Genomic DNA, 26037 nt, shown 5'->3' with positions numbered 1-26037 from the left:
TTAAACAAGTGAAAGTTTCTGTCTGTAACGTTGGTATGCAGGGTAAGAAACAGGTCTTCATTCATGCATTGAACACAAGCGAAATACTTGTTATTGTGTCATATGCAGGGCCGTCGACAGTAGGTCTGATCGGGGGGGGGGGAAGGTGTCATAGGAGGCTACAGCCCCACGGATGGTAGTTCTTGATGAGAGGGAGCCGACTTTAGAAACCAAGACATCCCACATTCACATAGTATATACTAATAAACCACATGTAGTCGACTGTAGCCCTGCCCCTCACTGGGTACCCCCTCCAACTTAAAAAAAAAAGATGAGCTTTCCTCCCTTCTGAAATGGATGTAGGTAAATTGGGCAGAGACAGTTTGAAGCCTTAGAAGGCTGTGTTTCTATGAATGTAAAGGTGAAACATATGTTAGCAAGTTTGGGAGGGGGGGGTGGGGGAAAGGGATTCTTTAACTCTAACCTGTTATCAACATTTGACGTTAGTCTCTTAAGACTGATCCTCGAGCCAACTTCCTTTCAGATTACCTGTCAAAATTCCCCACTGTACTTATACTAACACTCCCCAAGACAATAGTCCCCCACCTTCCACCCCCTTCCTCTCCCCTTTCCCATTTCCTCACTCATGAAGACACGATTAAAAAGAAAATCCCCCCCGATGGACTACACACATACATAAACAAATAACAAAGAAAAATCCTGAATCATGAGATTATGGTCAATAGACAGCTGAATCATGTATTACTGCAGGAAAATTATCCATTGTTTTGAGACAAAATAAAATTAAAATAAGAAAACAAGAGCATAAAACAATGGAAGCCAAATATGGAAAAAAAGTCATTAAATAGTAGTAGAATAACCCTCTTTATAGCGTAAAATATGCACAACATTGTTCAGAATTGAATAGTATACAAACAGAAACTTTCAAAAGTTTTTAAAATACTTGGCCTTCTGATAGATCTAACAAAAAAATTATAAAAATGTTTGGATAAATTTTAGCTGATGGTAAATGGAATGCAATGATAATGGAAAATATGTCAAAAGTCATTATTAAAACAAAAAACACACATATAATAAAATAAACAACAACAAATATGCAAGATTTACAGTGTGGTTTGGAAGATGAAAAAAGATTAGAAGAAATTTTTACATGTGCGATATAGACATACAAAGCCAAAACCAATTTCTTTTTTGCTGTATAGTGAGTCACTCGGTTTCAAATTTTAAATTGTTTCTTGTTTGTAAGGTAAGTTCTTGCACAACGATTATATACACTGAGGCATTGCCAATGACAAGAGTCACTTCTCTCTGTGCTTCCCATAAAAAGGCAATTTAAGAGAAATAACTTTGGTAGGAAATGAGATATAAAGAAGACTATATCTGTATGGAATGTAACTGCAATGTGGTATGGTAATGATAAAGGCCCGCCCACTCATTAACATGCATGAGATGGAACCAAAAACAATAGGGCACATCTACACATCATGGGGCATATAACTACCACGTATGACATTGACTCAACTTGTGCTTCTTGAGATATCGTGTTTACAAGCTGGCCGTCACATACACACACATACATCACATACACACACATCACACACACGTAAGCAAAGATTGCAAAGGTTACTGAGCCTTCACCATCGTAACCAATAAATGAAACCCTCAATTTGTAACGGAAATGTAGCCACCATTTTTTCATGGAACTGTGAGTATGTAAAGGAATTGTAAGCACAAATTGAAACCTTGGCACCTTGGGAGGTTAACAGTTACTCCACTGGTCATTGCAATAACTGATTAACCTAAATAGGTGATAAGACTGGGTTACTTAATCACTTTGAAATTCACTAGCCACCATTGATTCATTACATGCACTAACATACTGCAGACCTTTTACAAATCTTACTCAACATTACAACTGTAACCTCATTTACATTATTTTTGTATTACATAATATATCATCATATTTGTCTCTTTTCCACTAAATCGTTAAAATCAAACATGATTATTGCAAGAACGCCCTCAGGAAATCGTTATAGGATATTTTACCGGCCAGGTCCTTATCGTAGTAGGTCATGAGGTGAAAGAACTCGTCCTCGGTAAGGTTGATGTTAAACTGTCGCAGGATCTGTCTGAACTGTGTCGTGGATACGATACCGGAGGCGGAGGTGTCCACGTTTCGGAACACCCGCCTCATTCTCTTCCAGTTGTCCTCCACGCATTGTTTGACTCTGAGCATGGCTTCCACCATGTTGGAGCTTACCACGCTGCCTATCCCCACCTGAAGAGTAATCAATCAATCAATTAATCAGTCATTCAATCAATTAATCAATCATTCATGTATTTATACATTAATTCATGCATTCAACCAGTATACTTCTGTTATTGTTAATCTGAGAAGAAAATAGGAGGAAGAGAGATGGTATCCTGTGCACTGTATCAAGTTTAAGTAGCTGCTTAATTTTGCTTACTTAATTCATACAATTTCACCGTCTTAATTCACCAGTATTTTGACTTAGATAAAATAATTGTATGTATGTATTTTCTGTATGTATTTTAGATCCTACCTGCAAGCAGGAACTCGCGAAGAAGCCTCATTGGCTTATCAAAGCCGCAAGCTGACTGAATTCAGTCTCTTACATATCCATGATTATAAATTGTCAACAACTCTGTAACTTTTGTAGATTATTGTAGAGAATTGTAGATTACAGCCACTTTCCAAACTATGGAGTTATGAATTGCACTTACTGGCCTTTTAAAGTAGGTCACGAGCCAGTCGCGGTGGGAAAAAAACGACCCGATTTGTAAACAATCTTTCTGATCGAATCTGTGTGTAAACTTCCTCTATGTCACAGAGTGATCTGTTTCTCAAGTTCTGAGAATATTTTTTTTTTTGTGTGCATTGGTTTGCTGTTACTTACGGCCATGATGTTAATCAATGGTCGTGAAATCGGTCTATGTGCAGTTACATTGTAGTCACAAAAGGATTAAACAATGGGTGATGTGAGGCCTGGAAAGATTTATGGGTCATGGCTAGGCACTAGGGCAAAACCAGGATTGTTCCGACTTCTCTGTTATCAGAATCCAAAAATTCAATAAACATGTTCCATGCTGTGAACAGTTTATACAGCATCACATGCTTTGAAACAGGTGTTGTTTTATAATTCATTTTAGGGAGTACTTTAGTGTGTTTTTAGACTATCCAACACATCATATAACAAAAAGTAGGACAACTTTAAGAGTGCAGATGCAGAACAAATTGGGGAAAAGGTACAACTGAAACAGACATGTAGCAACATTACTACTCATGGAGTCTCATATGAAGAAGAAGTTTGAAAGTTGATTAAAATTATTAAAATAAATAAAATATTAACAATATTATTAAAAAAAAAGAAAAGCATAAACAAAATTTTTTAGCAGTATGAAATAGTACAAAATAGTACAGAATAAAATAAAATATAAAATAAAGGAAATATATAACATATATAAATATATAAAATATATATTATATATAAAATATATAAAACTATATAAAAACATATAAAATATATAAAATATACAAAATATACAAAATATATAAAATATACAAAATATATAAAATATACAAAATATATAAAATATACAAAATATATAAAATATACAAAATATATAAAATATATGATATATATAAAATATACAAAATATAAAAAATATATAAAATATACAAAATATATAAAATATACAAAATATATAAAATATACAAAATATATAAAATATATGAAATATATAAAATATACAAAATATAAAAAATATATAAAATATATAAAATATACAAAATATATAAAATATACAAAATATATAAAATATACAAAATATATAAAATATATGATATATATAAAATATACAAAATATATAAAATATATGATATATATAAAATATACAAAATATATAAAATATATGATATATATAAAATATATAAAATATATAAATTATATCAATATTTTCTAATATATAAAATGTATATTTTCTAATATATAAAATGTATATTGTATATTGCTCATACTGGATGAAACAATTTGAAAAAAATAGAAGATAAGAAAGAGTATAATTAACATCATACATGTCATTTATGTGATGCTTCATAGTTGCAACAGCATTTTCCATAACTGCTGAATTTCATAACTCGCACAGGTGGTATGCACACCCTTCACAGCATGTCGCTGCAATTTTTGAATTCCCAAGTTACAAATAACAAAACCAAAAAGTAGTTCAAAAATATGTGATTTGATGAAATAGTACAATATTAGCATACGGAACAAGTGATAAAGATTAGGAGCGTCTGATTTTGGGACAGCCTGTGCATATCAATAAAGTACAGAAATATACTTTGGTTCTGTGAAGGACGAAAGATGGCTATATACCATTTTTTGATTTGTTTCGGAAATCTTGTAAATGATTTTCGCTATGCCATCCCAGATAAAAATTCTATCCCATAACCAACTTGGAAACTTTTCAGTTTCGGAATAGGTTTTTAAAGCAACAGTTCTTCTTTTCACAACTAAATATTTTTTTCGGGTACGGAAATGGATACAGTCACCCATATAATTTTCTTATAATACACATGAAGTATTATATTTATGATTGTAAGCGAAATAAGAACTTACCAAATATTTGCGATTTTTTTCTATAAATTTAAGTTTGCAATTGATGTTGAACGTTATATCCATTCAAAATCAAGTAAGTGTAAGAAAGATAAAGTAAGTTATATTCAATTACAACATGCATTTTCTGAATGCCCAGAGTTGTTCCGTTCTTGAAATTTCATTAAAACATGTTCTATGCAAGAATTGTAAAAGGTGATCATAATTATAACAATATGTATATGCTATATTGTTTAAAAAGAAAATATGCTGAATAAATGGAGAAAAAAAACAAAAAACTTGGGAACTTTTCAAAATATCATCCATGAACTCACCGGTACTTTGGCTGCGTGGATCTTCTGACGAGACAAGAGGCCTCTGGGTTCCTCCGCTTCTCGAATCGGTCTGAGGTTCAAGACGAAATGTTTCAGGAACTCTGTGTAGGCAAATCTGTCGTCGAACAAAAGTCATTTTTCCATGTTTCAATATTTACAAATCTGGTCAAAAATTTATGAAGTAATCCTTACAAGAAAAGGTGTCTTTTTTTGTACAAAAAAAACAGTATTGTTTAGTCTGCAGATAAGACATGACAGTTAAAGGCATTGAAGACTCCCCCAAAACCGTGTGCCGCGTTCTGAAAAAGCTAACTTTCCGTTGCTTGCAAGTGAAGTTTTCTGCTTTTTGCAACAAAATGCAGACAGTAATGAAACGTGATACTTTGTTATCTTTAGCTGGACCTGAGATGTCCATCGCTGTATCGTTTGTACACTGTGCTGTGGGTTTTGACCGCAGCTGTATGTACTGACTGTACACTAGTGTCTAATTACGGAAGGTAGCAAGCTGTGTGTGTATTTTCTGGGATCAATGGTGGTGTCTAACACTTCTGTTACACCTCATTCGAAACTAGGTCAGATTACCGGCATTAGACGTTTCTTTTTGTGCGAGTCTTCACACCCTTTAAATGTTTTTATTTCTTCATTTTTATGTTGTAAAATTTTAAGTTCCCTCTGAGGCAGGTTAGTTATACTGAGGTAAGTATTATGAGGCAAGTTAATAGAAAACCATTGACAGATCTGGCATAACACTGGTGCTCTTTTATGGTCATCACAGAAGGTATTCAATACCACCAAATAAACTTTAACAATTAAACTAACAAAGAGAAGAAGGGAGACAGAAATGAGATAATTTTTTAAGAATTTTTGCTCACTTTCCAGACTCTTTCAAGTCATACTTCAGAGCCAATTTGTGAAACTCCTCAGCAGGTAACAGAATGTTGAAGTTCTCTAAAATTTCTGAAATGAAAAAAAAAATTAAAAAAATTAAACAAGACGGGAAAATGGAGAAAGAATGATAAGAAGTAAAAGTGACAAAGTTTAAACTGCATCTGAATGAGATTATGTAATGTGGAACCTTACTATTCTTTATTCTACTCCATAAACTCACAAACAAAATCAGTAACTCTTTCAGAAAAAGTGGCGTAGGCAGTAATTCTTACATCGTAACAAATACACAGACGCAGATGACACAACATAAAATTTGAGCCTGCTCAAACTTTGTGGAAATTTTTGAAGAGTTTTGTATGTTACTGTAGTTACTTATTGTATTCCTATTTTTATGGAAATTTTTGAAAAATCAATTAAGAAAGAATTTTGATATATAATCTTTCATAAATCAATACAAACAGGTGCGGAAAGATGTTCTTAGATCGACAGAAAAGAAGCAAGGTTTAAATGTTGATAGTAGATAACCGCTGATTGGTTTTTTTTCTTATGTATTTGGAGGTGATCAAACTTCATGAACAGAGTGACTTGTGGCCTTTGCAAAGAAACTGGCCCGTCGGTCATTGCGTTAATCAAAATCACATACTTTCTTTGTTTACTAAAACTTCTTCTCACCCTTTCTTACTTATGTATGTCACTTCTACACCGGTGCCTTTCACTAGCAATTCTGTGAGTCTAAGTTCTGTAAAAAATAATTATTCTTGCGGCCATTTCTTACCGGCAAACTCCTGCGGTTCCACCTCCCCAGTATTTTCAGGGTCTAGTAACCTGCAGAGTTTCTGAATCTCGTGCCAATACTTAATCACCGCTCTCTTTAATCTCTGCTCGGTGCTCTCGGCGTTGATGAGAGGTGTGGCACCACGACGGCCTGAAAATAAACTCTATAAGAAAATGGGAAAGAGAAGAGAAGGAACAGAGGTTATTTACACCAAAAAAATAAATGTAAATTAAAAGATGAAGCAAAAATCATTAAAAAATACTAATAAAAATATTAAAAAATTAAAAACAATAGAGGACTGATTTTGATACTAGTCATTAGCAAGAATTAAAAGATGATGAGCAGTTTTGTCTTGGAAAACCTGGACTTTCTCCTGAGATGGCTGTAAAACAAGCAAGATGTGGTGACAGCAGTGTGTTGAAAAACCATGTTGCAATGAGTAACGTTACAGAACAGTAATATGATGCAACGTATGTTGCTAAATTTAAGGTATGATGGACAATGCTGAGCTTAAAAACAGTCACTAGGAAAATATTTAAAGGATACCGTTTGTCGTATTATAAATGATGACATTCCACGACAAACCTGACCGACTTTGTAAACCATCAAAACAAAACTATTTCTGACACGTTATTAACATTTATTTCTTGCTTTTTTTGGTTGAGCCACTCATGAATCTGTTTAGTCAGGTACATAGGATCACCATATAGTTGCCTGCTACCTCCCTTGTGCCCTTTTAATGTTTAAATGTAGGAAATATTACTTTATTCATTTCAAAACGGTCGATTTGTGTCACATTAATCACTCACCGATCGGCTCATGGCCCTTGGCGTTGTCGTAGCTGGTCGCACCGGGACCTGGAGTGGTTGGACGGATGCCGGTCTTCGAAGAGGAGTAATTCCCTCATCCTCCAACGGGCTACCTCTTTCGCCGCACTGGTCCAAGAACGACCTGTATTGCAAGTTGTCAAACTCGTTGGCGGGTAAAACATCCCACAGGGCATCGAACTAAAAAGAATACAAAGTTTTTCTTGGCTTGAAATATTGATGTGGACTCAATCAAACCATGATGCCTGCTTTAAATTTTTCAAAGCATGAGACATGGCTGACCAATAAAGCTGAAGGAGGTAAGGAAGAGTTTTGAAAAAGAATTTGCACCACTGATGTTGTTCTTTATAACATTCAACTGCACCAGCTCACAAGACTGCGACTTCCTCTTTTGCAAACTGCTTCACTTAAGCTTTCTCTTCGGTGGGGGTGAATTTTCTGTGGATTGTGTTAATCTACAATATTTGCCATATAATTGCCTCTGATTTTGAACCATTCTGTGCTTTTTAACTTCAGCCCCTTACCTGATCGTTAGTCAAATTAAAGGCCACGCTGGCTAATACGTCTCGGAAGTCATCTTTCGGTACCACTCCTATGCTGGCGTAGTCCAGAGCAGTAAATCTCTCTTCAAAGTACTTCAGGTTTGCGGAAACGCATCTCTGCAACTCGTTCATGATGTCCTCCGATGTAGGGGGCTCTATCTCTTGGCCCTCTGCCGCTTGCATTTCTTTGTTTTGGATAGATTCGATCCAATTCTGAGCGAGCTGGAAAGAAATCAAGAAATCCCCCAAACAAAGTTAAAAGTGTTCTGTTGTTTTTTCTTTGTTATATCATTTTCAAATTAAAACTATTGTGAAGGGAGGGAAGTACAAAAGTAAGAATATATATTTAGTAGTATATATAGTATAGACATATATATATATATATATATATAGTAGTAGTATTTATATAGTATAGACATATATATAGTAGTATATATATATAGTATAGACATTTATATATATCTATATATCTATATATATATATAGTATAAAAAATATATATAGTATATGTATATAGTATGACCAAAAGTGGTTTGTAAACTTAACAATCAAATGTGGGTCATTTCTTTTAACAGACTGGTAAACTAGTACATAGATACTAGCACATGGTAACACATGTAGCCTTGTACTCATACTACTACCAAGGGGGGAATGCTACAGTGTACCAAGTACCTTGTATTCTCATATTGGTACTCATTACAAGAGAAATTTTACTTGTAAGTCATACAAAGGCTGTTGTACTCATAGTCATCCTATTGTACTAGTACTTTAAGCATACTTAACAACTATATTGTGACAGTGGCTCAATTTTTTTTCTTTCTTAATAATTATCTCCATAACATAAACAGAAATTTTTTGATTCACACTATAGTCTTTCCCACCCCTGTGACATTCTCCTATCAAACAGGCATAGGGACAAAGGTTCCAGGCAGAGAATAAATAGTAAGGTTCTAATATATAGTTTTAAATAATATTTTATGGACACTTAATACCGCCTACAGAACTATTGCAGCAACTTAGCAAATAGTATTAAGAAGAAAAGAAAAGAATAAAAAACCCAAACAGAGGCATGACAATAGAGAAGAATAAAATCCAATACCTGTCTGGATGTGAGTGTGATACACAAACATTGACAAAGAATCACTTTAATAGCAGGTAACTTTTTCACCCAATGTACTTGAGACAGTCTAAGCACTTTTCTTTCCACCTGCCAAATCGTTCAGACATTGTATCTGAGTGTGAACCTTTGTGTAACCCACAGGCACACAAAGAGACCCACCCTCTTGATTGTAAATCTCCTTGGGTATTAAACTGAAACACTCCAGATATAAAAACAATTCCCCCCCCCCTCCCGCCCCCGCTACACATTTCTTTTTGCTTTACGAATTCCCATCGATGTGACGCGGTTAAGCTACCTCTTGTTCGTTGGCCGAGAAATCGTCGAGGAATGCCGGGTAATTTATCGACAGGTCTTCGTTCACTTTGACTTTGGTCAACAGAAACTTGAACTGTTTTCCTGTGAGCTTGAAGCAAAAGTTATCGAGGACTCGTCGAAATTCGGATGGCCCGATCCTGCCTCTCTTTTCCTTGTCGAAAGCTCCAAACGCCTGAAAAATTTGCAGAGCGGAAAATTAACGATGAAATATGGCATCATAAATATAAAGAGCAACAACAAAAATGTGATGTTTTTAAGCAATAAACAGTCAACGTCTAGGAAACTCATTAATGCATAACAACACCTTACAATATAATTAATGAAATCTAATTAAAAGGTATATATTTTAGGACTAGGGTGAGGCAGACATTTTACAAAGTTATGGTAAATATTACTATTTGTATAATAGATGAAAACTATAACAAAGAAGCATGTATTAAAATTAAGACCCTCGATAAATATAAGTGCTTACATGAAGCTTAGGGATCCACGTTTGTAATTTATGCGAGACTTGTAATTTATGTGATGAGAATGAGTCAATTTGAACGTTTTGAAAGCACGAATAGTGATGAGTTGTCATTGTTGGAATGCGAAAGAAAAAATACCAAAAGTTTCAATACACATTTAGAAGTGAATGTATATTTTTCATTTCTTTGTTCAACAATTCACAACCTACTTGTTCTACAGATTAATGACACCTCAAAAAATTGAATAATGATGAGAACTTGCAATGAAACATATTAAGAAGAGCTTGCATTAGATGAGAAAAAAGGAATCAAATCAGGGTTTTTGAACATCGAAAATGTACACAAAAACCAAATTGTAAATAGTTCCTATGAAACTGTTACATACCATGCTTATAATCCTTACTAATAATCCTTAATAATCCTACTACATAATCCTTACTAAACGCGTTTTTATATTTTGAAGGAAATGTTATGAAACAGATACCACTATTTTTCTAAAAAAAATGCTTTTTTTCTTCTGAAAATATGAGAGAAGTTTTACTATAGGTTCAAGGGGAAGGAAAAAAAAGCTCACAGCTGAGCGGTGTGGTGCTGAAATGATTTATAATACCGTTTAGTGGAATACTAACCAGTTGTCAAATAAAGAGTGCATTGAATACATAATCTAGCTGTCTGATAAAAGCTATTCATAGCTATTTGATCAAACTATTTGATTAAAACTTGAAAGCACACCGATGGTTGACAATATGAACAATACCTGTTCAAAATGTACTTTGTGTGATAAAAACAAGGTCATGCAAACATCATCCTTCTCGGAACTCTTGGAAAAGTCTGTAAAATGTTTGTAGAACTAAATGTTTCTTGTGCGCTTGAAACCAACAGTGGAAAAGACCTAGGATTAAATATTACTTTTATCTTTGCTTTTGTTTTATCTTTTCCACACATTTACTGCAGTGGAAACGGACTAACAGTATATGATAAATTAACTTTTGTAAACTAGCGTTCGACTGTTGGAATCGGGATCTCCAAAGGAAACATTTTAACCATGGCTGAAATGTATTTGTCTGGTTTTAAGTTATAACACATTCATTAAATGGTTTATGACATAAATGTTATATATGTACAAAAGTTGGTTCAATCAAGCCAGTCAGGCTTCTGTTAAACAGGGACATTTAAAATTGTGATATCTCCCAAATGGAATAAGACTTCTCTTAACCTGTTTGGGGTATCGGTTCATCACTAGTGACTTGACCAAAACAAAAACAAACCATAGAACAAAACAAGATGTACATTGGTTTTGTTTCTCTCTCACAGGCTGCCAAGAACTTGAGAGAGCAAAGGAACAAAAAATGAAAACAATTACCGCTTGGAGTACGCTGACATTGGCCTGTACCATCTTGCGTAATTTCTTGGACGCTTTGTCGGCCTTGAGATGACCGAAAGATTCCACGTCGACATCCGCCATGCCCTTCTGCCGATACTGGGCTTCCATACCTTCATCGAAGGCATTCAGAAAATTCTCGTAGGACAGCCTGCTCTTGTCGGTAGGTAATCCAAGTCTAGATGATGTTAAGAGAGGAATAAATTAAAAGAATTTAAATTATATAAGAAAGGTTCTCACAAGCAACCGACTTCAGTCCCACATATATTATGGCACCTGTTTGAGTTAGCTAAAGGATGAATTTCCACGTACGTATTTGGCTTTGCCCTAAGATCTCCATCACCACCCTTATCCCCTAATGAGGCTTCATTTGTGCTGTGTTTTTACTCTGTTATCAGCACAGCATGCATGAAAAGCTCGACTAAGAACTAATGAATGTCACAAAATGTTGTCATGTTGAAAGATTTCAAAATGTTTTCATCCTCATTTTAATGTACTTTTGTTAAATGTTCTTGTGTGACTGAATCGTAGCAGTTGTACGTGGTGAGAACTAACATAATATGTAAACAAACTTTTGCAGGTTATGGGTAAACTAAAGGTTATGGGTAAATTTTTATTATTATTTTCATTATTAGTATTAGTCTAGGTCTACTATTACATATTTGTAAAGGGCATTTGAGCATTTTTTATGGAAATTGCGCTATATCAAATATCAATTTTATTATTATTATTATTTGGTTTACTATGATTAGTTAGTCATACGTATGTACCTTTTGTTTACATTACACACGTTACCCCCCAAAACACTCCGGTGCTTACCGATTGCAACCGATATTTTACCTCATACCCAACCTGGCACCAAGATTCACCTCATAACAAATTTTCACAATTAAAGAATCAGGTAACTTTACCTATGTAGCAATTCCTTCAAGGTCGTATCGTCTACTAGGTAGTTATGGTCTAACAGGATCTTCTGTAAATCTTTGACCGATATAAAGCCACTCTTCGATTGGTCTAGTTTTGCGAAAGCTTCTTGGAACGTCCCGTACTTGTCCCTCATCCGGTCTTTCAGAGATTGCTCCAGATGAGCAGTTGAGATGAAGGTGGACTTGTTGGCTTGGTTCAGAGTGATGTTGATTCTAGGTAAAGGAGATAAATAAGGAAAAAATAAACCCTCAAAAACATCATGATGGGTAAGAATGGATCTAAGAGAAATAACCCTAAAGAAACAGCTTGATTGAGCAAGAATTGATCTAAGAAAAATAACCTTAAAAAAAAAGCATGATTGGGTAAGAATGGAAAGTGGTAAAATATCATGTAGCTTGTCCAGACGAGAGATATCATGCAAGTGCCACTTACAGCAAGGAATAAAATATTCCACATCGCTAGTTGAAACATCCCATCTCAATATCCAATGCCTAACTCTAGATGCAGCTGTTTAAATCGTAACCTACATTGGCAACTAAAAGCCTCTGTTAAAACCAAGAAATAAAGGAACAGTGGGGTGTTCTGTGACATAATTCTGGCAAATGTCGTTCAAAAAGCTTTAATTTTCCTTGTATGACAGTCGACTTAATAGATCTTCATGCACAATAATCCTCAAAATGTTTAAAATGGATTCACAAAAAAAAACTACAGCCAATTAATAATTATTTAATTAATAATAATTATATATTAAAAATATTAAAAATATTAAACATATTAAAAATATTAAAAATATATAAAAATACTAAAAATATATAAAAATAAGAAAAATGTTAAAAATAATTATTTTATAATTATTTCATTAAAACTTAATACTTTATAATTCCTTTGACTGTGTAGACCTGAGTCAGCAGGAAACAGGAACCACACAATACTTACTGTTTCTCCAGCTGGGTTTTATGATGGTTTTCTATGGTGTCCATCGACTCCTCCACTATCCTTCTGCTCATGCCGTCGTTATCGCTAGGGGCGAAAGATCTTCCCATCATTTTCAGAAAATGATTGTGATCGATATATCCTTTGCCCTCCAAGTCATACCTGCGAGATAGAGTAGAAGATAAAAAAAAAAATAACATATTCATTTTTGCAGGAATTAACCTCGACAATTTCGTCACATCATCGCATCATAATGCAAGATTGGACAAAAAAGACGTTTATGATGTCACAATTAAATATGTATAATCATTTTGGGTCATTCTTAATGAAAGACAACTGTTGTGTTTGAAATGTTTGGTAAGGTTTAAACAAGTTCACTACTGTGCTAGGAGGACTCTATATGTGTTCAAGTATGTACCATTATACTTGCAACCTTTTCATTTTATAGATATCATCATTACCAGGAAAATGTCTTCTTAACTAACACTGTAAAAGTGAGGAATAATTCACACAGTGATTTTTTTTAATTTAGGGCACAACCCACATCTAAGCTTCATGAAAATCAACATGGGAATACCACTTTTCCTTAAAAAAAAACAAAAAAAAACATTGGTTGAGTAGGGGGTCTATTTGCTACAAAATAACGTAACTATTGTTTTTGCATCCTATTTACAAATCACTAACCGTAGATCAAGTTATGCACATACAATGCTCCTGGTGACAGCTTTGTCTGTCAGAAATATTGACCTGTGTCTGTCACATATTGACCCGTGTCTGTCACATATTGACCCGTGTCTGTCACACATTGACCACTGTCTGTCACATATTGACCAGTGTCTGTCACATATTGACCTGTGCCTGTCACATATTGACCTGTGTCTGTCACATATTGACCTGTGTCTGTCACATATTGACCTGTGTCTGTCACATATTGACAGTCATACCTGTTCCATAGTATAGAGAACTCTTCCTTCGTCATCGGTAGCATGTATGTGAACAGAAGATCTCGGAGTTCTTTCTTCTGGATCACTCCGTTCCCATTTTTGTCGATAGACCTGAACGCCTTGGCTAGGTCGTGGTAGTGTCTTTGGGCCTTGGCGACCAAGATCTCGTGGACCTGGTCCGCAGCCATCTGTGCCGGGTCGATGGTGTCATTGAACCTGAGAGAGTAAAATCGGATATTTGGATAATTAATATCATATAGAGCAGGGTTTCCTTAACTTTATCCCCCCATGAATCCCCCGTGGATGTTAGAGTTGTCCACGAACCCCCAACTTTTCGAGACATGATCCGAGTCATTATTATACTGTAATGCGCATAACAGTGCTTCGTAAAAGATCAAGTATCACATGCATGGTACGGTACTACTATGGCAACATATATGCGTATGGAACGCCAAAAGAGTTTGTCGATAGGTACGACTTTTCTACATTTCTAAATTATATGATATATCAGATTCTAGTTAAACAAAATGTACTCTAGTTTTGACTTTCAGAAAAGTCTCACAAACCCCTTGGGATGGACTCATGTACCCCCTGGGGGTTCATGCACCCCCTGGGGGTTCATGCACCCCAGTTAGGGAACCCCTGATATAGGGGAAGATGAGGTATCCGGGATATACACAAAAAGCAGTGAGTCAAAATGACTTGGTGATTCCTTGAAAGTATCACATTTTTCATGTGAGAATAATTTAATGTAAAACCCCTTGAACCAGCTTTTTCATCTAGAATACTGTAATTGTGGATGGGAAGTCGTCCTCCTTCAACTTTGTTCCGACTTAAATACACTGCTTCTGGTGAACGGGGATAAAAGAAAGGAACGAGGGACAAAAGAAAGGTATGGGTGATGGCGATGGGGTGTAGGGTAGGGCTCGATTACTCTCTGAGAATTCTCAGATTTAAGGACAGTCTGGTCGATGAAGCGGCTCACAAATCTATCTCACCTGTGTTCCGAGTCTAACCACTTATGGCCCTCTTCTGTGTCAGTTTCTTCAAATTTATCCAGAAATTGTAAGTACGATAATTTCGTCTTCTTCCCGATGTCGAGTACGTCCATGATCTTGGTGAATTCGTCGTTGTCGATGATCAACATCATGTGATCAAACAGGTGCCGGAAGTTCCTCTGTTTTATGAAACCGTCGTGGTCGTCGTCCATCTTGTAGAATGCCGACCTCAAATCCTACATAATGAAAAGAGTGAGAAAACAGGAGAAAGAAAGGAAGAAAATAAAAAACATACAAGATTTTAGAGATATTAAATTTACAGAAAAAAAAAAACGGTAGTCAATTTTTAATAGAGCAGTATGCAATGAGGGATCTGCAACTGCAAACAAAGTTTACTGAGGGGATGCTGTCATATTTAGTTCTTTAAAGTTGTGACTGTGACTGCTGTGACTGTTGTGACTGTTGATGTGACTTTTGGTACCTTAATCAAGAGCAGTAGCATGGTGGAGTCCATCACTCAAAGAACCAACAAGCTCATCCATTAAATACCGAAGAAGAGATCTGTTTGAAATATGTGTCGGAAGATTCAAGTCAAACTTAACAGTTTTTATGCACATGCACTTGCGTCTGTTCGAAACATGAGTTTTGTTCAGAATAATGCACAATGAAGTGGAGACTTGAACTAGCCAAATTTAATTTAATTTCGCACGTTTGTGAGTGGGTTCGCATGATGGTTTTACTTTGACTCAGAGACTCGTAGTACGCCAGTGTTCACGCACATTAGGACCTATATGACAGGGCCCTCTGTTGAAACACTACAAAGAGCCCCATTGACTAAACATGTTTGTAAAGGCAGAAAAACTGTTGTTCATAGGACATGAGTCGACTAAGTAATGGGTGGACTGTATTTCAATAATTTACATTGTTGCAGAGAGAGAGGGAGAGAGATTACTGTGGATGGGATACATTTACGGACACCAATTAAACTATAAGTTGTATTTCTATATATACAACTCTTTCTTTCAAACCATGCTTCATAATTAGTTGGGGCATTGTGGTCAAGTGGTTAAGGCATTGGACTTGTGATCTAAGGATTGCAGAATCGAGTCTTGGCCAGATCATTGAGTTGCGTTCTTGGGCGAGGCACTTTATCTCCATTGGCTCTCTTCACCCAGACGAGGTAACTTGTGTGTGCTGGTTTGTGGCTGCAACCTATGGTAAGTCCCCTGGGGGACACATGGATGTGGTGCACTGTGGTGCCCCAGGAGAGATTGTTTGAATTGTGCACACTATGGTGTGTAGCTGTGACAAGTTACCAATGACCAGGGATTAAGTTGTAAACTCGTGTGAGAGGGTCTTGGCCTGTAAGCCTTCAACTTTAATTTTTCCCCTTCGACCTATGATGAGATGTCCCTAGGCTAACTAGCTGTGACCTATACATTTATAAGGCCTATACTCATCCTGTGTGTGTATAAACCATGGTGATTGTATATTAAACTACACATAGACAGAATGTATTTGCTAATTTTTTGTAATTTTCTACGAATTAAGAGGACTTTTTGACCTTCGTAAAGACCATCTTGATGGGATGCAAAACAAAAACAATACTTTGGGAAGTGCAGGTACAAGACACACAAGGAGAGGAGGTCAATGCTGTGTACTACTTTAAACTATTACTTGTAAATATTGTCTGAAACTTTTATGTATTTTACAACATAATTTGACCAAATAATAAATTATTCCCATTTCACTGTGGTAGATACATACTGAGTTATTGCTGGCCCAAGTATTGCACAATCAGTTTTCATGCCCAGCCCTATTCTAAAGGCCATATATACTCACTCCAAATGTCTGCCTCAGTTTATCTTTCAGATCGGCCGCTACTTCCTGTGAAGACATTGTTTTTGCATCTAGGACCTTGTACCAATGATTTGGATACCTCTGGACCTCATCCCCAGGCCCTCTGGTCCGCAGGTCCTCGAAACCTTGAATGAAGTCAGAGTACGTCATGGGGCCTGCGCTGAAGCCTACTTTGTCACAGAGCCTACTGAATTGTTCGTTGTCCATGTACATGCCAAAGCTTTGTAGCACCTAGGAAGCAAAGACGAATGAAAAATAATTTAAATAAACAATAATATGGAGAAAACAAGCAAAATCTTGTTAACAAAATTTTGTTACCAGAATTATGTCATAAAGCTAAGCATCTTGGAAGTCAAGGGTCAAACTGCGGACAACCCAAAAACAATTCATACTTTTTCATACCTGAACTGGTCTGTTGAGATCATGATGTGTCTAAAATGCATTTTAGTGGTTTCAACGTTTTCCTGCCCTTTGATGTTGTCATTCACATGTATTCCTGTCGTTCCAGTCACATAGGAAGTGTAAACTATGACAGACGTACCTGACGGAACTCTTTCCCCGACAATTTTCCTGTCCTGTTTTTGCAATATCTGAGAAAGTTGTTCCTGGTACTGCTTGACTTTTGGGACATTCTATCCTTTAGCTTGACTAGGACTTCCTCTGCGGTCATCTGGCTGGTTTGCTGGAGAGCCTGCTGCTGGACTTGTCTGAGTCTATCAAGGTAGAAAATCACATAAAGGAAAAGAAAAAAAGGGAAATATTTAAAGAATATAAATTAAGGGTAATTTTCTTAGTTGCAGTGACATCATCACATGTCAGTTTTTCATTTACATTATTGTAATTTGTAAAATTTAAAGATAGAAAGAAAATTGGCATCTTTCATATGAATACAGAGTTGTTGTTTTTGTGAGTAAACTTAGGGTTGAACAGAACCACATTTTGGAGTGTGAAGTTGGATACATCTGTTAATAAAGAGCAGTCTTAAGAATACAGTACACATTGTCAGACCATCCACGATTTTCCATTATACTATAAGACAGTCGAATTGAGTCATGTCGCAATCCATCGTTTAACATGAAGCAAAATTTAAGCATTTGTTGACTGAATATAGATATAAAATCTGAACCGAACCACAAGAAAGTGTCACTGGCTTAATTTCAGTGTTGATGTATGTTTTGTAAAGTATAACATACCCAAGTTTTTAAGGATTTGTTGTGATAGTAACTTCAACATAGTAACAACGTATTTTGAGTTCTAACATTTTGAGCATGGCCGGGGAGATATTACATGTATGGAAAACACCGTAACGGTAATTGCCTCCATAAATCGTCGATATTGCTACCAAAAGATGCTAGCAAATCATAAAACTGGCTACTTATGCCCGACCTTCAGAAATCATTCTTCCAAACAAATCTTCCTCATAAATCAATCTCATCGTCTAATTTGACTCTCGTAAAATGTCTGGAAATAATTAAAACCATCCACGGAGAGAAATTTCGAATTTTTCTGACAAAATTTATCGCATGCTAAAATCTGGGACCGATGTTAACGACCGGTAACGAGTTGGTAGTTTTTTATGGGTTTTTTCTCTTATGTATGTATTTTTGATCCTCCTGCAAGCAGGAACTCGCGAAGAAGCCATCATTGGCTTATCAAAGCCGCAAGCTGTCCGAAGTCAGTCTCTTACATTCATATTTAACGTCCATCATTATGAATTGTCAATTGTCAACAACTCTGTAACTGGACGACATACATTAATCTTGGAGTGACTCGAACCGGGGACCCTATGATTGAAGGCACTGGCGTTAACCACTGAGCTAACACCCTTATCAGCTAATCTGGGACCAATGTTAACGACCTGTTAATGAGTTGGTAGTTTTTAATTGTTTTTTGTTCTCTTATCAGTCGGTCTTACCTTGAATCCAGGTCGACCTGTCTCTGTTGCTCGGTCAGGTCACTGATGACGTGTATCTGTGTACTTAACCCGACCAGATCGCCAGGTGACGCATTCACACCCAGGTTTCCGAAAAATTCAGCGATTTGTACTTTGCCCTCTGGAGTTTCCTGGCATTGGTTCCATAACCTAAAATGAACAAAAAAATTAGTTTGAAAAATGTACATGAAATGTGTTACTTTTAAGCTGTAGTAAGTGCTATGCTGTAAACAATTCCCTGTCGACCCTGGTTTATCCTTTTAGTTCACTGTTTTCTAACCACCAAAATTAGGTCTTTTTGTAAAACACAAATTCCATTACATGAAATGTATTACTTTGAAGCTGTAGTAAGTGCTATGCTGTAAGCAATCTATTGTCGGCCTGATTTATCTTTTTAGTTCACTATTTTCTAACCACCAAAAGTAGGTCTTTTTGCTTATTCCACTATTTTCAAACCATAAACTTAGGGTCTTTTGTAGGAGAAAAAGGAAAAAGGTTGTAAAATTATCACAAGGCCAAGAAAGATGATAATTGATTGAACATTGTTAACACATATTGCTACATTGGTGCTGAAAAAGTTGATTTAAAACCAAAATTTACAGGTTTGATTTAACACTGTGGTTGTACTTAACACACACACACACACGCAAAGGGCATTAAAATTTCAACTTTTAATGAAAAAAAATTACAAATAATTTTGTAATTAACAATATATTATCTTTATTTTTTAAAGTAAGTGATTTCACTCTGTCAGCTTCTCAGCTCCAAAATTTATCAAAATTTATTATTATGGGCTTAATCATTATTAAAGAACTAATTTTACTTTGGGGGAATGAGATGAGGGTTTGTGTGAGGCCTTTATTTGCTTTTTTAAACCCAGAATCACAAGGCTGGTTAGAATTTTCTTCTTTCATTGTACTCAACAGTTTAAAGCCGAAGAAAGAGAGAAACACAAGTTACACCTAAGAAAAGAAAACAAGATATAAATTGCAACTTGTAGAATATTTCAGTTTTTTTTTCAGTTACATTTTTAACAAAATTTGGCCCAAGCAGCCAAAATTTTAAAATATAGACAAAAACGCCTTAAACAGGAGAAGTTAAATTGAATTTTGAACCAAATTGACACTGAGTGGAATACATTGGGGAGTGGGGTTGGGGGGGGGGTGGTGTTATGGAGGTAGTTTATAAACTACATCTACACACAAACAGATACATAAATGAATTTTTGTTTGATCTGCTTACTTTTCAAAATGCTCATCTGATATTGGTAACACATGTCTGGCTAGGATCTTTTTTAGCTGTTGGTGACTTAAGTTACCGCTCCCCTCCGGATCAGCTATCCTGATGCTCTGGCTGATCGGCTTCCAGTACTCTTCGATCTTTTCGCAGAGAATTTCCTCGACGGTCTCCCAGGCCAGATTGGCCGGAGCTACATCGTTAAATCTGTGCTCGGAGTCCAACCACTTGTGTCCTTCCTGTGCAGAACAGAATTTTAGATTAAGCAATGTTTTTAAACAGAGTGGCAAACCTTCAAGAAATTGTGTGCTGCTGAAAGAAATGTTATGTATGTTAGTCTAGGGTTACCATATTTCTTCGGTGGAAGAACTTTAAAGATGGGCTACATACCAAATTTTGGCATAAATTTACACTGGTTTTTAGTACAGTGTAGATGGTTAATTCTTAACAGACTTTTTCCAGGCAAACGGTGGTGAATTTGTATGGGTGCAACTTTTGCACGTAAGCTTGTGGGACTAATATAGGACCAAGAATCATGTTTGTGTGTTGAAAACGATCATATCTTGCTTTTGAGATGGTCAGGTATAGTAATGCCTACTACATGTGTACCATTTCGGGTTTGTGTACCATAAAACTAGTGCTACTTTAATATGTCTAAAATACCTCATAAAAAATCAGGACAATATATATCTGTTGAAAAAGTGGGACAATCCAGATTAATTGGAGGGTATGGTGGCCCAGCATATGTGCACACATTATAATATCACCTGTTTGGCAAAAGTTTCAAAATTCCAAGAAAATATTGCCCTCTCCCCCCCCCCCCTCCCCCAAAGAAGAAGCACAACAATCTAGGGGTGTTTTATTTGGGTTACATGCAATCCAATCTTTATATTTTGGGGTAAAGTTGGTGACCAAATATACAAGACAACATCTGTTAATTTGGATGGATAACCTTGTAAATGACACAGAGTTAGTCAGATATGCTACTGTCACCAATAACCCTTTGTTGACAGGTTTTTGAAGTTTTTTTTTATAGTGGAAAGTAGCGGCATATTTTGTATTACAACCGTTATATTGACTGAAAAGGTGAGAGATTGTGGATTTCAATATGATAATAATGGTTATTAGTTTGTTTATTTTATTTGTTTTTTTTTACAACAAAAATAAAACAAATGTAGCAAATACAGAGAGTTATGGAATGTGAAAGGAAGTGTATCAAAAAACCCTTGTGGGCTTATCTAGTGATACACTCCCTGTACATAGAGTACACAAATAACTTACAACAAAAAATTAGGTATGCAGATATGCAAATAAGGTGTGCCAATGTGATTTTTTTGGGGAACTTACATGTCCATTTCGTATATCTGCTTAACATTTTAGATGAGGGCAATGCCTTTGAAGCAAGAGAAAGTCTTAAGCAGTTTCTTACCTTTGTTTCTCTTGGCTCAAATGTATCCAGGAATGTGTGATAGTCAATAGAATTGTTATTTTCTGGGTCTAGATGTTCAACCAAGCCTTGGAACTGGTATGGACTGAGCCGGATGGTGAACTTCTCCAGGATCTTTTTCAGTTCTTTCCGAGTGACCTTACCATCACGATTCTGAAACAAAAGAAAAGCAGAGATTTTAAAGATGTCTTTTGCGTTTGCAATGAATGTCGGCAACACATAAGACTCAAACACCATACATAATTGCACATATTATTGCATTCAGAAAAAGTTGTAATCCTTTGTCAGATAATCTTTTAAGAACACTTTTGGGGTTCATTGAATTGTATCGTAAATTACCTACCAGCCACATTTTAGAATAAGTGACGAGGCAAGCATTTCGTTGGCACAGTCTTAAAGTTTCAATGTGTGTTTGCTAAATTTTAACTTTGACCTTTCCAGCCTACTGCCCTAAAAGCTCAGTGAAATAACACAGCTCTATTGAATTTTCATATTAATAATCATTACTTTTATTGAGTTATCTGTCGTTAAACATTTTGAGCTAAATAAAATTCGCCAGATTTTTAAACCAGTTCGTAGATTCTACAAACTTCACTCAAAATTTGCAAGCCCCACCCAACAGATCATGCGCCAATCAAATCTCCCTGTTTTGTTTACGACTGTTAGGCATAGGACTTACAAGTGGTTAATTCGAGTATATGTAGGTTACATTTTGTGTAATGAACATGCTAATACAATAATAATATAATAATAAATACTACTTATAAAGCGCCTCCCAAAAATCTCGAAGCGCTGTACAGTGAAAAGAAAGTCAAAAACAGATAAACCAGGCTAAGAAATCAAAAGATGCAATCTCAAAAAGATACGAAATACAATATACAGAAAAAACAGCTAACAGGATAAGACTATAGTAACCTACAAAATAAAACAGGCTAAAAAGCAAACTAGTAACCATATAAAAAGAATGAAATACTGTGACAGTTAAAAACAGCTAAAAAGGTAAGTTTTCAAATCTTTCTTAAAACGGTTAAGATGAGGTGCTTCACGAAGGTCCCAAGGCGAATTGTTCCAGACTTCGGGAGCTGCAGCGCTGAAACATCTGTCTCCGTAGAATCTCGTGTTGCACCTGCGAGGACGACAAAGGAGGGTTTCGGACGACGAGCGGAGACGACGTTGTGGTGAGTAGGAAGCGACGAGGTTCGTCAGATAACTAGGGGCCATACCGTGAATAGCTTTGAAGGCAAGAAGGGCAACTTTGTAACGAATGTGAAGATGGAGGGGCAGCCAGTGCAGATCACGGAGGATTGGAGTAATATGGTCGTGCTTCTTGGAACGTGTGACAAGACGGCCGGCCGAGTTCTGAATGAGCTGAAGTTTGGAAAGTTCAGTGGATGGAATGCCGTACAGGAGGCTGTTGCAATAGTCCAAGCGGGACGTAATGAATGCATGGACGAGTCGTTCGGTAGATTTGTGTTCGAGGTATTTGGCGAGTTGTCCGATCTTGTATAATGCGAATGAAGCTGCGGAGGCGGTGTTCTTCACATGATGTTTCATGTTGAGGTTACAATCAACGATGACTCCGAGGCTCTTAGCTTTCAATACAGTGTCAACGCATGAATCATCAACTGCAATTTTAGGTGATGTTGGGCACTTCAGGAATTTCGAAGAGATATGCAGGACCTCTGTTTTAGAGTCATTGAACATTAATTTGTTCTGTATGCTCCAGGACTTAATGTCACGTATGAAGGACTCCAGACGAGATATCGAAATTTCACGGTTACCAGGACTTAAGGTAAGATACAGTTGGGTATCGTCGGCGTAGGACATATAATCTATACCATGAGCGGAGACGATATCCCCAAGTGGAGCAACATACATGGCGAAAATGGATGGTCCCAGTACGGAGCCTTGTGGCACGCCGTCATTGAGGTTACGCGGGATCGAGCGGGCTCCTCTTATATTTACAGAAAAACTGCGGCCCCTCAAATAGGATTCGAACCACTTCCGAGCTGTGGCAAGAATACCGTAGCGGTTCTGAAGACGTTCAAGTATGATGTCGTGATCGATTGTACCGAAGGCCGCAGAGAAATCCAATAAAACCAGCACAGCTTCTTGACAATGATCGACAGCTTCCAAGAGATCGTTCTGTATACGAAGCATAGCTGTCTCAGTGCTGTGGTGCTTACGGTACGCGGATTGTTTCGGAGCATGCAAACCCACCCGTTGGAGGTAATCATTGATTTGGGCAGCGGCTGCTCGCTCTATAGTCTTAAAGATGAACTTCAGGTTCGAAATCGGACGGTAATTCTGTTGGTTGTTTTTATTCAAGTTTGTCTTCTTCAGAATGGGAACAACTTGAGCAGATTTCAAAGATTCCAGGATAACTCCAGTTGAAAGTGAGTAATTGACGATGCTCGTAATGTGTGGAAGCATATATGGGCAGTAGCAGTGATTTTACGGTAAATCGTTCCCACCAAAAGGGCAACAGAAATTAAATTTCATTCTTTCGATTGCGACAGCTTTTCTCCATTAAACCCATCTAGTCAGAGTGCATTCAGAATAAGAATAATTGAATCTGCTTTGGAAGTTTGTTTTCCGAAATTCATCAGCAAACACGTACTGAGACATTAAACTGGTTACACCAAATAAAATTTAAAAGTAAATGGTTGTTTCTTCTACATATGCTATGTATAGATCAGTGGATGTAAATCTCCCTTAATACAGATCATTATTCTTTACCACAGGCAGCAATTCAACTAAATATCCTTTATGCATTACCCAAAATATGAATTATGAAAGTAACACAGAACTCTCATCATTTCTGTAAATTTGACCTTACCTCGTCGAAGGTCAAGAAAGCCTGTTTGAAGGAAGGGTACATGTCCGAGACGTGTCTTTGAAGAAGAGACACTATCTCGTCCACTGTGAAGGGTCTCTCTGCTTCTCGGACTGGGTTAAATCTGCAAAAGATTGACAGAGAGAATTTGCTCTGAGATCCTGATAGACAAACAGTTTCAAGGATTATGAGAGTTCAAGAGCAAAAAGACTTAAAAAAGAAGGTAGATAGTTCTTCAAGGATAGAAGTGCCTTGCAAAGATTACTTTTTTTCTGACTCAAAAACAGACATTGAGACAGAAAAATGAAGACAGAATAACCTCATGGAATCATCCCATTTTGCTGAAACAGACTGAAAATTTTTTGAAATAGTAACCATGCCATGGTGTTGTAAATAGAACTCTAATAATAGATATAATGGTTTAAGTCCTTGGTATTCCAACTTTTCGGCTTGGTGACTCCAATTTTCACCTTGACAATCTTGGCAACACTCTAGGGTTGACTGCTGTTTGCCTGGAGAATGGGGTTTAAAGGGACGAGGTATCCCCTTCACATATCAGAAATTTTCATATGGTGAAGGGTGCTTTGTTGCAATTTGGATTTGTATTTTACAACTTTCAAAGCAAGTCATGTTCACGATTTTTCCACTGTTTGAAACAAATATCAGAAATTTTTTGTTATGACGACCCTTGAAAATATTTGGAGACCCTAAAAATGGATTTTGACCCAAAGCTTGAATAACCCAGGTAATCAACAGGAATAATGGTTTGGCAGCTCCTATTATTCATTCATAAATCGCTACATTTATCAAATCTTAATATTGTATTTCTCACTTGTGATTTGGTTTAATCGGAATCGTCTGTCCGTTTCCATTGCTCTGCGGATCTTGAAACTTGTCCAAGAAATGTTCCCACGGAATCTTGTGCGATGCTTTGAATCCGATTCTGAAAAAAAAAAAAATTAGCAGGAAATGTTTACATATATGTGAACAATCATACTGAATCGAATAATACATCATTATTTGCATATAACAATCAGCAAAGAAAGTGGTAATTCTTGCTGTTTAGCATAATTTAACAGCTAACTGCACCACTTTGGGAGAAAACAATTACTCTTTTAGAGTTGAAATAAAAACTTTACACTGAGTCTAGTCGGATGTTTGGATGTGGAATTTCTTGGAGTATGGTGGTTATGTCACTGTCCTTAATGGCATGCTACCATGACTACTGTACACCAGCTTGTTCAAATTTTCACTAGGATAAAAGGGATAGTAAAAAATAGAAGGGATGATGGTGAATCACAAATGTCATCATATTCAGATAAAACTTCCCGAAAGATGTAAATAATTTGTGAGATTTATACCTATCCATGAGTTGTTGAAACAACTGGTCAGAGACAGGAATGGTGAAGTGTATGATGATACTCTTCAGGTCATCTAAGGTCACAAAACCATCCTTCTTGGCATCGAACGCCATGAACGCCTTCTTCAAATTGATGTAGTTATCCCGTAACTGCGAAAGAGTAAAAACCAAATCGGTACAGTAAAGGCATTGAAGAATCGCCCAAACAGCGTGCGGCCATCTGAAAAAGTTAACTTTCCGTTGCTTGCAAGTGACGTTTTGTTCATGTCGCTACAGACAGTAATGAAACTGCAATGC

General features: G+C 36.3%; 1 protein-coding gene across 1 annotated transcript in view; it reads right to left on the bottom strand.

Annotated features, from left to right (window-relative positions):
* Window positions 1-719: 719 nt before the first annotated feature.
* LOC139966550 (EF-hand calcium-binding domain-containing protein 6-like) overlaps window positions 720-26037 on the bottom strand; it is a 34759-nt gene continuing 9441 nt past the window's right edge. The window contains exons 8-27 of the mRNA XM_071969708.1: window positions 25742-25890; window positions 25213-25323; window positions 24384-24504; window positions 21527-21697; window positions 20104-20336; window positions 18844-19011; window positions 17470-17641; window positions 16911-17159; window positions 15069-15304; window positions 14071-14286; window positions 13130-13288; window positions 12178-12405; window positions 11249-11444; window positions 9399-9590; window positions 7966-8205; window positions 7424-7621; window positions 6615-6777; window positions 5824-5908; window positions 4952-5066; window positions 720-2278 (exon numbers count right to left, since the gene is read on the bottom strand). Of these exons, the coding sequence (XP_071825809.1) occupies window positions 2003-2278; window positions 4952-5066; window positions 5824-5908; window positions 6615-6777; window positions 7424-7621; window positions 7966-8205; window positions 9399-9590; window positions 11249-11444; window positions 12178-12405; window positions 13130-13288; window positions 14071-14286; window positions 15069-15304; window positions 16911-17159; window positions 17470-17641; window positions 18844-19011; window positions 20104-20336; window positions 21527-21697; window positions 24384-24504; window positions 25213-25323; window positions 25742-25890 (3678 nt within the window). The 3' untranslated portion in view covers window positions 720-2002. The remainder of the gene's footprint in view (window positions 2279-4951; window positions 5067-5823; window positions 5909-6614; window positions 6778-7423; window positions 7622-7965; window positions 8206-9398; window positions 9591-11248; window positions 11445-12177; window positions 12406-13129; window positions 13289-14070; window positions 14287-15068; window positions 15305-16910; window positions 17160-17469; window positions 17642-18843; window positions 19012-20103; window positions 20337-21526; window positions 21698-24383; window positions 24505-25212; window positions 25324-25741; window positions 25891-26037) is intronic.

Source organism: Apostichopus japonicus, chromosome 1 (assembly GCF_037975245.1).
Source record: "Apostichopus japonicus isolate 1M-3 chromosome 1, ASM3797524v1, whole genome shotgun sequence".
In the NCBI taxonomy this organism is placed as follows: Eukaryota; Metazoa; Echinodermata; class Holothuroidea; order Aspidochirotida; family Stichopodidae; genus Apostichopus; species Apostichopus japonicus.
This window is presented reverse-complemented; position numbering and strand designations above follow the sequence as displayed.